The 14,341-nt window shown below is 41.0% G+C and overlaps 1 protein-coding gene across 2 annotated transcripts in view; it reads left to right on the top strand.

The window, feature by feature from the left end:
* LOC139943827 (uncharacterized) overlaps positions 1–14,341 on the top strand; it is a 62,647-nt gene that overhangs the window by 44,383 nt on the left and 3,923 nt on the right. For both annotated transcript variants that reach the window (XM_071940669.1, XM_071940661.1), the window contains 11 exons: positions 521–736; positions 1,870–2,079; positions 5,484–5,723; positions 6,522–6,697; positions 7,204–7,381; positions 8,012–8,221; positions 8,771–8,977; positions 9,913–10,126; positions 11,100–11,242; positions 13,210–13,524; positions 13,916–14,139. In XM_071940669.1, the coding sequence (XP_071796770.1) occupies positions 521–736; positions 1,870–2,079; positions 5,484–5,723; positions 6,522–6,697; positions 7,204–7,381; positions 8,012–8,221; positions 8,771–8,977; positions 9,913–10,126; positions 11,100–11,242; positions 13,210–13,524; positions 13,916–14,139 (2,333 nt within the window). The remainder of the gene's footprint in view (positions 1–520; positions 737–1,869; positions 2,080–5,483; positions 5,724–6,521; positions 6,698–7,203; positions 7,382–8,011; positions 8,222–8,770; positions 8,978–9,912; positions 10,127–11,099; positions 11,243–13,209; positions 13,525–13,915; positions 14,140–14,341) is intronic.

Below are 14,341 nucleotides of genomic sequence, written 5' to 3'. Positions count from 1 at the left end.
GGCTATACGACTGCAAACCCATTAAAGCATGGGTTGATCTCACCAGGGCCCAAGCATAACAACTTGCTTAGTACATAACACTTTCTGTTTTTTTCTCACCCACATACTCTTGACTTGCTGAGATGTTGACTATGAGCCATTGCAACTGCTTTATTCCACGTACAGCATCTCTTGGGAACTCCTTGCCTGATGCATGTTTCCCTCCATCCTACAATCTAGATTGTTTTAATAAGAGGAATATCAATTCCTACCCTCGTCTCGCCTGAGTTCTTTTCACATTAAATATTTTTTTCTCCTTGTAGCCCCATACCAAGAGTACATTTTAGCCTTGTTTGGCGGTGCCCTTTCGTTTAAAAAAACCATGTTGTTTAACAAAACTGGTTACCAGCCAAAATTCCATAAAGTTTGTTTGTTTCAACTGGTATCCTACTCATTTTTTGCTCAAATTTGTTGTTGACGAATACAAGGACTGTTTCTGCCTCAGATTATTTGACGTTCTCACTCTCTGTCTCTCCTGTAGTTGACTGTACCATTGATGGGGAAACTCGCCACCACGGCGAGACCTACTACCATGGTTGTGAAGAGGTCTGCTATTGTGATAATGGGGACGAGTCCTGCACGCCACGGTGCCCTGAAGCTGGTGCCATGCTCCCTGATATGTCGACTTGCCCGCAACCGCAGCTACATAACCCTCCCGATGGTGAATGCTGCCCGTATTGGACATGTCCTGCCCCTCGTAAGTTGGTGTTACTGTTCTTGCTTGCGAGTTTGCATTACTGACTGTATTGCTTTTTTATCCACCAGTCCAGGTTACTTGTTACAGCCCACGTATTCAACGATATCTAAGCTAAATTGAATTGTCCATAATTGTCTAAAAATTATTGTTGACATATAGCCCAGCATTGTATTTTTCCAATCATGAAGTCACCTAGCTTAACACGGTTCCGGTATCATAACTAGATTTCTACCTAATAAGATCTGCAAGTGTCTCGTGTCCGGTAAGGAACGAGGGTATAACGCTGGTTGTAAGGCAGCTGTTGGTCATTGGTAAATGTTTAAGCAATGCTTCCAGGGGTGGATTTCACAAAGGTAGTCCTAACTTACGACTAGTCCTAGGCAATGCTAAGAGATAGGGCTGGTCCTAAATTAGGACCAGTAACTCATCCTAACTTAGGACTGGTCCTATCTGTTAGCATTGCCTAGGACTAGTCCTAAGTTAGGACTACCTTTGTGAAATCCACCCCGGTTGCACTACCTATCCCTTGATTGGGTGTGAATGAAAAAATGGCTGAGGCAGTATCCGAACAAACGGTTTCGGCAAAGGCATGGGCCCAATTTCATAGAGCTGCTAAGCATGGAATTTCTGCCTCGATAAAAACAGGATTACCAACCAAATTACCACATGGTTTTCAGGATGAGCAAACTAACAGCCGAATATCAGTAACAAGCAACATGCAACAAATGGAAATTTGGTTGGTAATCCTGTTTGAATCAAAGAAGAAATTTCATGCTAAGCAAATGGTTGTGCTTAAACGCTCTATGAAATTGGGCCATGGCTGGTGTGGCAGGAGATTATGTCCGCCCGGAGATTCTGCCTTCCCCCCACCCATATTGCGAACTGTGTACAAACCTCTTCCGATAGTGCCCTCTTTTTAACCGTCGTTCTTCACCCCATCTTAATTTCCCATTTTGGACGAGATAGAATCTCCGGTGGACAGATTTACCTAGGGAACCGGAGTGCTGAGAATTTTGTCAACGAGGTTGATGCTATCAACGGCCATAGTCGTAGCCGAAGTCGATATATTCGAACACGGCTTGAATTTCTTCTGCACATTTCTATTCCCGCCTTTTCTATACTTTGATTTCTAGCTGGCTCCTGTGAGATGAACGGTAACACTTACGAAAACAGTGAATATTTCGCCATCGGTTGCAGCATGCGTTGCCATTGCCGAGCTGGCAGTATTACATGTCTACCAGGGTGTCCGTACGACTTCCGAGCACCTACGGAAGACTGTAGTGAACCTAAACGTGTCCAGATACCAGGAGAGTGCTGTATGCAGTGGGAGTGCCCAGAGACCTGTAAGTAGCTACAGGGTGCACCCGACTAAAATGGGCAGAAAGTAGAGCGTCGGCCTCATTAATATGTTGATGGCCCTATAAGATTATTCTATATAGAAAGATTTGAGAGCTCAATATAAAGTTGCACAGTGTACAACTTGTAACGTGGCGGCTCTCAACTTGGGGTATTTCGTTTGATATGGGCCCTGAAGATATGGTACTATTTGCCTAGAGGTGTAGGGACATTTTTCAAGACTCAGACGTTTGGCAAATTTCACTGCTGTAGGGGTGTATTATTTGAGGGAGAATATCATTGGGCGTAGAGTCCATGTCTTAGGAAAGCTCTTGATTCAAACTGTGTTAAGTCTGAGTATTTGTTATTTAAAAAATCACATGTTCTTAATGCAAAGAAATTTAAGGACCTGACGTTTCGACCCTAAATGACAAGACAACACAAAACACATAAACAGGTAAACTGGTATAAAAACAAAAGCAGTCAAGTGGAGGGAAATGAATATAAAAAGGCAAGAGATCAAATTATGACGTCACTTTTGCACCAAAAAGTTGTAATTCCCAAGGTTTTGTGAATTTTGCTACCTCCACACAGGAAAGTTGTTCAGCATGCTCAACTTAGTCGATTTGCACCGTCAAAACGCGATTTCCAGAGTTGACTATTACAAAAACAAGATGGCCGCTCTTCCCTTTTCCCTGCCCGGGGTATAAACTTTTTAATTTTCGAGCCACCCCGAAAAGCCGAATAAGCGTGATTACTTCTTGCGGATACCCCACCCGAGTGTGCTGGTGCAAATTTGAACTCCGTCACTGTTATATTGTGGCGGTAATCGACGATTTTTGGTCAAATTATGACGTCACTTTTGCACCAAAAAGTTGTAACTCCCAAGGTTTTGCGAATTTTGCATGCCTCCACACAAGAAAGTTGTTCAGGATGCTCAACTTGGTCGATGAAAAAGGAGACGGGATAGAAGGTAGAGGCTATTTCTACCTCCATGGTTTGACCACAAGAGGTTGGAAACAAAAACAACATCAAAGGTGGAAGAGAGAGATACAGTATTTAATCAGTGATTGTTTAAAGCATATTGACGATATTCGATATCCATTGATGTTTTTTCCTCCATCCCCGATATTTCCGGTTTGCAACTGGGACTAAAGTAACACCCACTCTTTTCAGACTGTTAAGTGACAGATATTTCACTGTAGCAGCTCCCTAGATGAAACATTACCCGCGCCAAGGCTCACCGCCCTAGGTTAATTGCCGACCATTTCCGCACATCAATCAACTCGCATCTCACGGGATCTACTGTTACCATAATCATAAAAATAATAATACCGAAGTCTTATATAGCGCACGTATCTACCAAAAAGTACTCAAGGCGCGTAGTATATACAATTTAAGAAAGATTATTAAAGTTATGCATTCTGAGATTCTATTATGTTGCACATTATAAAGGTTTACATACGGTGCTACGTTGCATTCAGCAGCCACTGCCAGGAACACTGGGGCGATTTCATCTCATTGCGATAAGTGTTACTGATATCTTTTACACAACGCACGGGACCAACGGCTTTACATCCCATCCGAAGGACGAAGCAATGGTTAAGCGTCTTGCTCAATGATACAAGTGTCACAACTGGGACCCGAACCCACACTCTGCTGAAACACCTGAGCTTAAGTCCGGTGATCTTAACACCTCGGCCACGACTCGCCACAACATGACTTAACACACACAAACTTGTTAATTTGTTTTGTTTTCCTTGGCGACAAACTATTATTTTCTACCGTACAACAAAAACACCACAATGCACTTATTTGTAAACTAGTAGCAATTTTCTGGTACTATGAAATCCTTTATCAAAACAACCATAATACTTCTATTCAATGTTGCAGAAATCACAAGAAATTAAAGTGAATAATACAGCATGCTATAATTATAGTCAAATTGATAGTGCAATTACATTTGATAAAAGTGATACCAGAACAGTAACAACAGCAAAAATTTTAACTATACCTAAAAACACTAAGGCATTACGACTCCTCAGAACCTTTATATTTTGTTACATGATTCGTTCCATGCACTTGTGTGTCTTTTTAAATCCAAGTGGTATTATTTGAGAACAAAGTATGGGGAGGAAAGCGTATGGTAAACTCATCCAGACAGACTAATTCATAAGCCTATTATTGGGTGCGTTCGATTAGCTTCCCTGGGTCGACCCCGTGGTGCTCACTCGGGTGAGCCCCTGACAAGAGCTAAACGAACGATCACTCATCCGCCGCTCTCGTAGTGACGTCATGCACCTGGGGCCAACCCCAAGTGACCAAGGCACTGGGGGCTGACCCGGGTGAGCCCCTGGATTGACGTCACAGCTATTCGAACTCACCAGGGGCAGGCCGGGGTCGACCCAGGGAAGCTAAACGAACACACCCGTAGACACCAAACTACTTTGTCGTCCGTGCAGCTCCCAATTTCATAAAGCCCGTAAGCACAGAATAGTATTGCTTTGCTTAGTTACTTTAAGTTTGCATTGTTGTGGTGTTGTGGCTGGTGCCCGACGCAACTTTCGCTTAGCAGAGACATTTGTCAAGCAGACTTTTCTGCTTAGCAGCTTTATGAAATTTGGTCCCCGTACATAATCCTGCCATTTCGCCCCATGGGACTCGCATATCTTTCTTGCGTCATGATGGGGCGGCTGGCAGTGAACATTACTATACGTGACAGTATGATAATTCTCTCAGTTTAGCGACTAGGGAATGAGGGTAACTTCCCTAGAGTGACTTTTAGCCTTGTAACGTTGGGCAAACGTGCAAAAACACCACCAAAGAATTTATGTGTTCGTGCCCAAATCAAGGAGAGAGTTGACAATCAATGTCTTTGGTATGCTGCCCGTGAGCGTACGTCAATCCATACCGGAACCATTCAGTGACACAAAAGCAACTTGCCTCCCAAGGCAAAAATATGTTATTAGGTAACTACAAGTCATGACCATAATTTGTAACCCCGAGTAACCAACACCAAGGTGGGGATTCCCTATGGATCACTCAACGCTTGTTGTGATCGTTTCTTATTTTGAACGCATAACCCACCAACAAACAAATTGAGACAAGATACAACATGACACTTCATAATCTTTTCAGTTGGTACGTGTGTGAACCACAAGGTTGTGGGTTCGAATCCTACCAAGCTAACACCTGATTTGACCATGACTAGAATACGTATTGGCGTCTCGTTACTGAATCACAATTTCTTGATTTTTGCATTTCATTACCATATATACTATAAAAACCACTGTGTGTTTGAGAGAGATTGGATGTTGCCTGCTTGGTGTTTGTATCCCCTCGCTGAGCTTTGCCAAGCTCCCTTTGATTGGAAGACATTAGGTTGACTGTAGTTTATATATGACACCAACAGCTGTCTCGACTGACTGTGTGTACTTCGGATCTTTGGGTAACATCACGATGGCAAACGGTGACTGGACAGACGAAGGATGCGATCAGAGGTGTTTATGCGACCACGGTAGCCTGGTCTGTATGCCTGTATGTGTCCGGCCGGCTCCACCCTCCCCAACCCCACTCTGCCCGAGTCCGGTCATCACAAAGCTCAGGAGTGAAGATTGTTGTGAGGTCATAGCGTGCCACGATCCCAAAAAGCGTGAGTGAATGTAACATACCCCTTAGGCAGCCATCGCTGCGGTCAATAATAAACCTTTCAATTGCTATGCACAGCCCGCATTTTTGCCAACCAAGGTTTGAAAACTATGGAAAGCCATAAATGCAAAACAGAAACAGAAAGCCACAATTTGTAAAAATTTTACGCAAATATTTACTAGAAGTGTTGCATTTGTTGAAAAGAAGCAACCAATCATGTGAGGTGTTTTATATAATTGAAAGTTTGCAGAAAATTTTGAATTTGGTTTAAACATTAGGTTAACACAATCGAAGCTTTTACTAACATTTTGCCGTCCATGCCAACCAGCGCGGTTTGTTTATCAACAATAGAAAGGTCTCATAGATTGCACATGACGTCACAGACCGCCATCTTTTATGACAAACAATTTGAAAATTGCACGCTTTTACGCGCTGCGCACTTCTAGTTTTAGGCAATGGTAGCGTGCACGTTTTATGAACGATGGCGGCCAATCCAAGTGGTCAATACAATGGAAACGTTATAGGTCTTCATTGACATCAATGAGAGTTGCACTGTTTGCGCTTGTGACGTCATTTGCAATGGGGTCTATGAGCTTTGGATATTCAATTTAAACTACCCCATCCTACAAAATACTTGAACCAAATGTGTTTGTTTAAATACCTATGCATTTCTATTGATGCAATATTTGCGCCATCTTCACAATTTTTTTAATATTTCTCTTAACTACAACAATAACGTGCACATTGCGTTGCATTTTAGATGATTAATGGCGTTACTTTTTGTTGTACATTACTTTTCCAGAGAGTCCCAACGTGGTTCGAGATGTATCTCTTTACGCATTCAACGACACATCCATCACAGTTTCATTTGCCCCTCCGGCAAATGAAGATCTGGTATCTGGTTTAGATGGATATGTCATCCGCTACACCGACGGATCGCAAGAAACAAATCCTGAAAGCTGGAAGGTTTTCAGAAAAGTACGTTCTTTGAAACATTGTTAAAAACTGTTGTAATGGCAAACTGCCCGAAAGTAATTAACTTAGAGGAAAGAAGACAAAGATGCACTAGACATGAGGCAATTTCAATCATTGTCTATAGTTGACGAGAAGTATTGTGAATTCTCGAAATAATTGTTAGTTGACGAAACTGGGAACCCCCCCCCCCAAAAAAAAAAAAAAAAAAAAAAAAAAATATATAACAGAAAAAAACCTACCTAAAAGGTTTTACACTGGACACGGTAAATGTTGACGGTATTTCTTGTAAATAAAAAGATAGTATTGTCAAAACGTTCATTCCCCTGTTAATAGGTTCATGTTTATTTGGAAGCAGAAAAACAACCAGTTTTCAATTTTCCAGATCAAAGTGATAATTAGGGTAGGTTTGCTGGGTAAAGATAATTAAAGCGAATCAAGCCAAGTGAGGTAAATTCCTTTTTTTATTTTTTTTTATATATATATTTAGATTAACTATTTTTATTCTGAAGGACTTTCCTGCCGGTATTCGTGTTCGGGGACACATCATCATTGAGATTACGGGCCTATCCCATCTCACTACGTACTACCTCCAGATCAAGGTCAGCATACCGGCTCGAATGATGCAGGCTTGGCACAACACGCTGCCTGCTACCGACACAATCGTCGTGACCACGGCGGAGAACGCTCGTACGTATGTGGTGGAAGTCCTCGTAGAATAATATTCTAACGGATCAGTTGTTACTGAAACCTTATACAGAAGTTATGTTAATACTTTTATGTTATACATAATTGTATAAGTTTCATCTACACCATGTTTTCATATTATACTATTCACATCATGTTCACATAATAACATCATGTTCACATAATAACATTCAAACTCAATGTTTACTGCACATTAAGACAACTTACCTGGAACACCCAGTCCATAGAAACACTAATCTTGATTTCAAAGCTGTCTCTGTCCCATCTTTTTGCCCAATAGTCTACGCAATGGGTCTGTGATTTTTCATGTTCTATCCACAATTGCCCTCCATAGTCCACGTACGGAGTCCGTAGGACGATCCACACGCACATGCACCGAGTCTATGCACACGGAATCCGACACGCACTCCATACCTGGAATCAGTGTACAGCGTGTTGGTTGACGGTGCGCACACGGACTCGCGTGCGTGGACTATAGGACAGCCTTGCAATCAAAGCTATACTATAGAAACAAAGACGACTTCAACAACCAAAGCGGCCGTTTCCAACGTGTGCTCAAAACTTTGTTCATTTACTAAGGTAAACCAGACATTTCCCTTCTTTTCCGCGTAGCGCAGCCCTGCACGTACAAAAGCAAAGTGTACCAGCACAACGAGCACTTCAACGACGGGTGCAAGTCTTCATGCGAGTGCAAGGCAGGGCGGACTATCTGCCGGGAGAGATGCCCCGTCACGGAGTTACTGCCATCCAGCGTCTGCCCCAATCCACAGCGTGTCGTGATCGAGGGTCAATGCTGTCCACAGTGGAGATGCCTGCCCAAAGGTGAGCCACGAGATAGAATGGTCCCGTGACCTTGGTTTATAAAAACCTTATTTTCTGTTTGCTTCGCGTGAGCCCAAATACGCATTTCGTCATACAGTACTTTTGGTAGGAGCACCTGATGCAAAAATCTTTTAAATAACTCTGCACGTACTGAAGGATATCTTCTTTTGGTTTGTCGCAGTAGATTTGTGATGTTATTGAACATTGATGTCCAATGGGTGTTAAGTGGAGGTCAATGCATTATGGCGTTGTATATTTCCCGTTTTGTAAACCATGCACAAAGTTTGTTCACGTGCAAGTTCATGTTAAAATGTTTTCAACTTTTCTGAAACTTTGTAATAAAACCAGCTGAAAATCCATCCAAAAAATATGATACTTCACTAACAAACAACACCTGTGATAGGAAATGCTTAAAAATTTGTATTAAAAAAGAAAACAAGTCATACAAAATTACATGCCTCTCTTTGGAATGCACTGATATTATTTCCCAAAATATTTGCGAATCAAAAATATTTCATTTTCTTGTTTTTTAATTTTTTTTTTTTATAGATGGGGACTGTTCATACAGTGGCAATATATACAAAGATGGAATGGAGTGGCGTCAGGGATGCGATCTTCGCTGTGGTTGTCGTTCCGGTGAGGTCTTATGTCATAATCTTTGTAACAGCACGCCCCCAGCGCCGACCCCAGGGTGTCCATACCCCATACAGGTCAGTGTACCGGACACGTGTTGCAAGGAATGGCTGTGTTATGACGGTAAGTTTATAGAGCTATTCTCGTTTTCCCATTCTATATTGAATACAAAATTGCCACTGAAAATAACAGCGTTATGAGCACCCATAAATTTATACAAGAGGGAACCCTTGCTGTGTTATGTAAAGCGCGAGACTCTACTGAAAAGGTTTTCAATGTGTAAAGCATCAATGGGCAAAAATGCTTTATAGCAAGCTGTGTCGCATAGTTGTGTACACCATCCTTGAAGGCAGTGGACACTATTGGTGATTACTCAGAATAACGAGTAATTAGTAACGAGTAATGGGGAACTGTCGATGGTATAAAACGCTGTGATAAACGGCTCCCTCTGAAGTGAAGTAGTTTTCGAGAAAGAAGTTATTTTCCGCGAATTTGGTTTCGATACCTCAAATAAAAATTTGAGGTCTCGAAATCAAGCATCTGAAAGCATACAACTTCGTGTGACTTTCGCAAGTAACTCCGACGACCAATCGAGTTCGAATTTTCACAGGTTTGTTATTTTATGCATATGTTGAGATACACCAAGTGAGAAGACTGGTCTTTGACCATTACCAATAGTGTTCAGTGTCTTTAATGGCCCTGGCCTGTCACCTTATGGTAAACATTCTTCTGCTTTCAAATTCCTTAATAAAATGTAGGCATACTATATAAAAACATCCATTTAATACAAAAACGTCAACAAGAATTTAGGTACATGTCTCCTTCTCCATTGTGCATCCGTTGCTTTTCTGCGTTCTTTCTGCCCCTCTCTTTTGACTTTTCCCCCACTTTACTGATTCTGTTACACCAGTTATGCATATGTTGAGGTACACTGTTAATGCGTTGTGTTTTTCATTGAGAAATACTCTTCTATGGTTAAAACGTTGTGTCATTAACTATTTTATGAATATGTCTCATTCAACAATTGCTTCTAATATGTAATGATTTCTGCCGTGCAGCCCGACAGCCCGTCCATGTCCCCCTCCCCACCCTCTCAGTCCCTCTGTCCTCCTTCCGTATTAACATCACCGCTGATGACGTCTCGGCTTACAAGGCTACGGTCACCTGGCCCCCACTGACTGACGTCCAACGACTTTACATCTCTCAACTCAGGCTTCGTTATAAAGAGCTTTCTTACGGCGTGATGGATTGGGAGAAATCCGTAGATTTTAGGTAAATTGTAATTTGTTATAGTTGTTAAAGCGAAGGTCATACGTTTGTTAATCACTCTTAAAATTATCGACAATGGAAACTTTTGTTATTGAAGCCTACAGTAGTGCTGGATAATAATAATGAGTGAAGCTTTTTTTTCTTTTTTTTCCCCTGGAGGGGGAATTTTATTCAAGTTTCTTCAATGTACAAAGCTACACAAAATACTGGTAAAACCAACTACTTATGGAACGGTACGAAAATAGAATAGGCAGATGGCAAAAGCAGGAAATAATGGGTGCGTTCGTTTAGCTTCCCTGGGTCATCCCCTGTGTGTGGCGGTTTTTTTTCCCCAGGACAACCGTGGGTAATTATCTGCACACGTTCGTCCAGGAAACAAAAACACGTCACACACCGGGGTTCGACCCAGGGAAGGTAAACGAACGCACCCATTGGGAACTTATAGTGCGCCATGTCTGTCACAGGTGACACTCTTGGCGCAGGAACCCTAACAAGGCTTACAACTTGGAACTAGTTAATTTTAAGCATTTTGAGAACATTTCACAATTAAGTTATGTGTTAATGTTTAAGATGACAGTTTTTGTAACCCAAAAATTTACTCTGAGAAGCGTTACCATGTAACACTTTTCATATTGCGTATTCCTTTTAGGGATTAATCTTTCTTGCTTGGCATATTCACTCCGCCGGGATTTTCAGCGAGCGATATCTAAAAAACACACGACTACTTTTTGAAATGTACTTTTTAGGTGTTAGTTTATTGTGTACATTTGCATTGTTAAAGGATTAACACAATCGAACGGTTCAATTCAGACGAATTGTCTTTCAAGATATATACGGAAAAAGATTGTCAAAAATAGGATACCGTGGGACACAATACTGTACTCTGAAAACGACGTAAGCTTACCCTTAATATTTAACAAATTTTAATAACAAAATGATAGAGTCAACTTATTATTATCTCATTTATAATCGTTAGACCGTCTGTGAAACGTTACACAATCCTTGGGCTGAGACCAGCACGTAGTTACGTCGTGCAGTTAGTGGTGCTCGTTGGTGATCCCATTGTCTCTATTCACTTGCCGACTAACAAAGTAGAAGTCGACACGCTATGGATACCATGTGAGTTTTACATTATAGTTAATGGTCTATATTTTATTTTATTTTATTAAACTTCGATTACTGATAAAGGGTTTGGGTACTTTTTGTACGAAACAAAACACGAACGTCCAAAGATTCACATTAAACTGACACCGTTTGAAGATCATTATTGTAGAAAGCTTCCCTTAAAGTATTACTTGCTACGGTGGCGTAGTTTTTTATATATTTTTTTAGTCAAACAGTTTTATGAAAATTATTTCAGCATGTACAACCGAGTTACGCGAATCTCCTGAAAATCCTGCTCTGTGATTTTCACCATTTCTCGAGGACAACTAATGGTATCATTATAAACAGAAGTTGTCGGCGGTACAACTTCTGTATCTGTCAGTCTATCAACAGTGTGCAATATGTATGTGTTTAATTCATTACAAGAAATTTAAATCACATATCATAATTTTATTCTGGCTGATTTGGAATGATGACTGAATAGCCTCCGATGGTAAGTTTTGTAGTTTCTCCCATCCACATTTGACATTATTGTTATGTAGATTGTCTGTCGTATTTGTTGTTTGGTGTGAGTGATATAGTGTTTACCCTTGCGTGATTGCAATCGCACGGACTAGATTATGTGTACATCTCTCTGATTTGATCACAATGAGATAATTCGTCTAGGGGCCTTTCTCAAACCACGGCTTGGGCTCCGGCTCAGGCTTAGGCTCCGCGTGCTGTGTACGCAGCTTGCATTGTAACCCATAGATATAGAATTAAAATTTTCTATTCTATATCTATGTTGTAACCTGCATTTTGGAGCAGCGCGTATTTCAGGGATATCAGCACGCGGAGCCTGAGCCGGAGCCGGAGCCCAAGCCGTGGTTTGAGAAATGGCCCAGATAAAACTCAAAAGTATGAATAAGTTCGCAAATTTTATTTATTTCAGTGTTTTTTCAAATGGCAACGCCTTGGGGATTCAAAAAGTCCTAGAATGAACCATTTCACATTATTCTAAGAGGGGGATCAGGCTCCAGATTTGTGTGTTTTATTTTATTTTTATTTTCATCTTTTTTTTTTTTTGAGGGGCTGGACAATATTTGCACCCATGTACAAACCTACAAACCTAGATCTAACTCTCTGATAAAATGAAGTCACCGGTTTTCTTTTTCTTGTAGCAGGCCTCTAGATGTCATTCAATCTTTTTGGCTTTACTAGGAAGCCATTGATTAGTGTAACCTTCGTGTTTCTGTGTAATTCATAGCGCTTTGTAAATTTTAGTTGTTATGTTATGTTATGTTATGTTGTTTTACGTTATTTTATGTTATGTTATGCTATGTTACTACCGCACATTGGTTGGTGTTTGTGCGTAAAGCTAATAGCGCTATGAGCCAAACAAAATAATCGTCATACAGCATTATACACAGGAATACATGTTACAGAAAGCTTCAAAATTAATCTGCAAATACTGAGGGGTATTTCCTTTCGGTCTGACGCAATAGATTTGTGATTTTGTTTGGGACTGAAATTTTAAAATTGTTAAGTGGAGGCCTACACGTTATCGTAACTGCATATAAAACAAAAAACTGCCAGTTCTCTGCTGGCGGGGCAGACGTATCCCCATCAACTTGGTTTGGGCTTTTGCCCTTGATTTTTTTAATATGTGCTTTTTAAAATGTGTTATGCGCTTATGATACAATTGTTATTGTGTACTGTTGGCACTACTCGTGTTTGTGTAAAGTAAACCTTTGTTGCTTTATTTATTATTTTGTTAAATTTCTTTTACAGAAATCGTTAAAACATAGCTTCAGCCCTGCATAATTTACATCATTTTCATTTAATATTCACTTAGATCTCTTTGAAAATTGGGCCCGGACAAACAGGCTAGTGAAGAACTTCATTAATAAGAGGACGCCGTCAATGGACTATATTGTGTGTGCATGTAACAGCTTGTGTTATTTGCTGTTGTTGTTTATTTTTAAAAACACATTTTTTTTCAGCCAAACCGTACCCAGGCCGACCTTTCGACATACGGGCCGACGCTATCGACAGTAACTCTTTCATAGTGCACTGGACGATGCTACCCATTGAAATCGCAGAGCACATAATAGGCTGGCGCCTCATGGTAACCAATGCAGAGGACAGCAAAGTGGTGATCTCTGATACCGTGGAGCCATCGTCCCTTTCGTGTGTGGTTGGGAACTTGACCGAGGGGACCACATACCACGTGCAGTTGTTAGGTCTATGGGATAACGGCACGCTGGCTAGAGAGGTTCGCTCACGTACGCTTAAAGTAGAGACAGTTCGAGAGTCAGGTGAGCTGTGGACATAAACGATCTTTTTGAGGGTCAGGTCAGACCCTAGTTTTGCTGTAGGGCTTGCTGTTTAAGATTTGTAAAAAATGATCTCCTATCGCGTCATTTTCTCCAACTGCCCCACTCTCGCACATTTTCCCCCCTTTTTTTCTTCTTGCAGTATTTTAAAGTTCAAAGTTTAATTTAGTACACTTATAATCGATTTGAGGCAGACAAATCTAAATGTATGTGCAATGTATAGAGTTTTCTTGTTATTTTGCTTTTTTACTGGTTATTTTCAATTTACGATTATTGTTTAATTGTTGTCTTCTTAGACCTTGTTGTTTGCCTAGAAAGTATTCAGATATTTATTCTCCAAATTTCAACAGTTTCCCCTTTCCGTTCATTCCAGATTTAGGGGGAAACCCTTCCCCGACGTCAGGGGGCGGCATTGCTGGAGCTATCTTGGGTCTTTTTATTTTAACAGCGCTAATTGTTGTTGTGGTATACATACGAGTGCGCAAGTCGCGATACTCCAAGAAATATGATGTCTACATGCAAAATACCACAGTCAACTACGAACCAGGAGTGGGCTATGAACAGGTCTTCTCCAGCATCGCTTCCGGATTAGATGAGGTACGTGCTCGAACAAAACATGGCGCCTGTATTGACCTTTATCATTGAACTCAACCTCGTTCTGAGTATTGAGTATACAGTGCTAACACACATCGGTGTATGGGTAAAAACCAAAATTAATATTCTTTATCCCCGATGCAAATTTAACATCTATTATATCGTTGCGGTACCCGCTGCCAAAACATAGGATTCGAACTGCCTC

This window comes from Asterias amurensis, chromosome 1, assembly GCF_032118995.1.
Source record: "Asterias amurensis chromosome 1, ASM3211899v1".
NCBI lineage: Eukaryota > Metazoa > Echinodermata > Asteroidea > Forcipulatida > Asteriidae > Asterias > Asterias amurensis.
The sequence above is the reverse complement of the archived record's forward strand: the minus strand, read 5'-3'. Positions and strand labels throughout refer to the sequence as shown.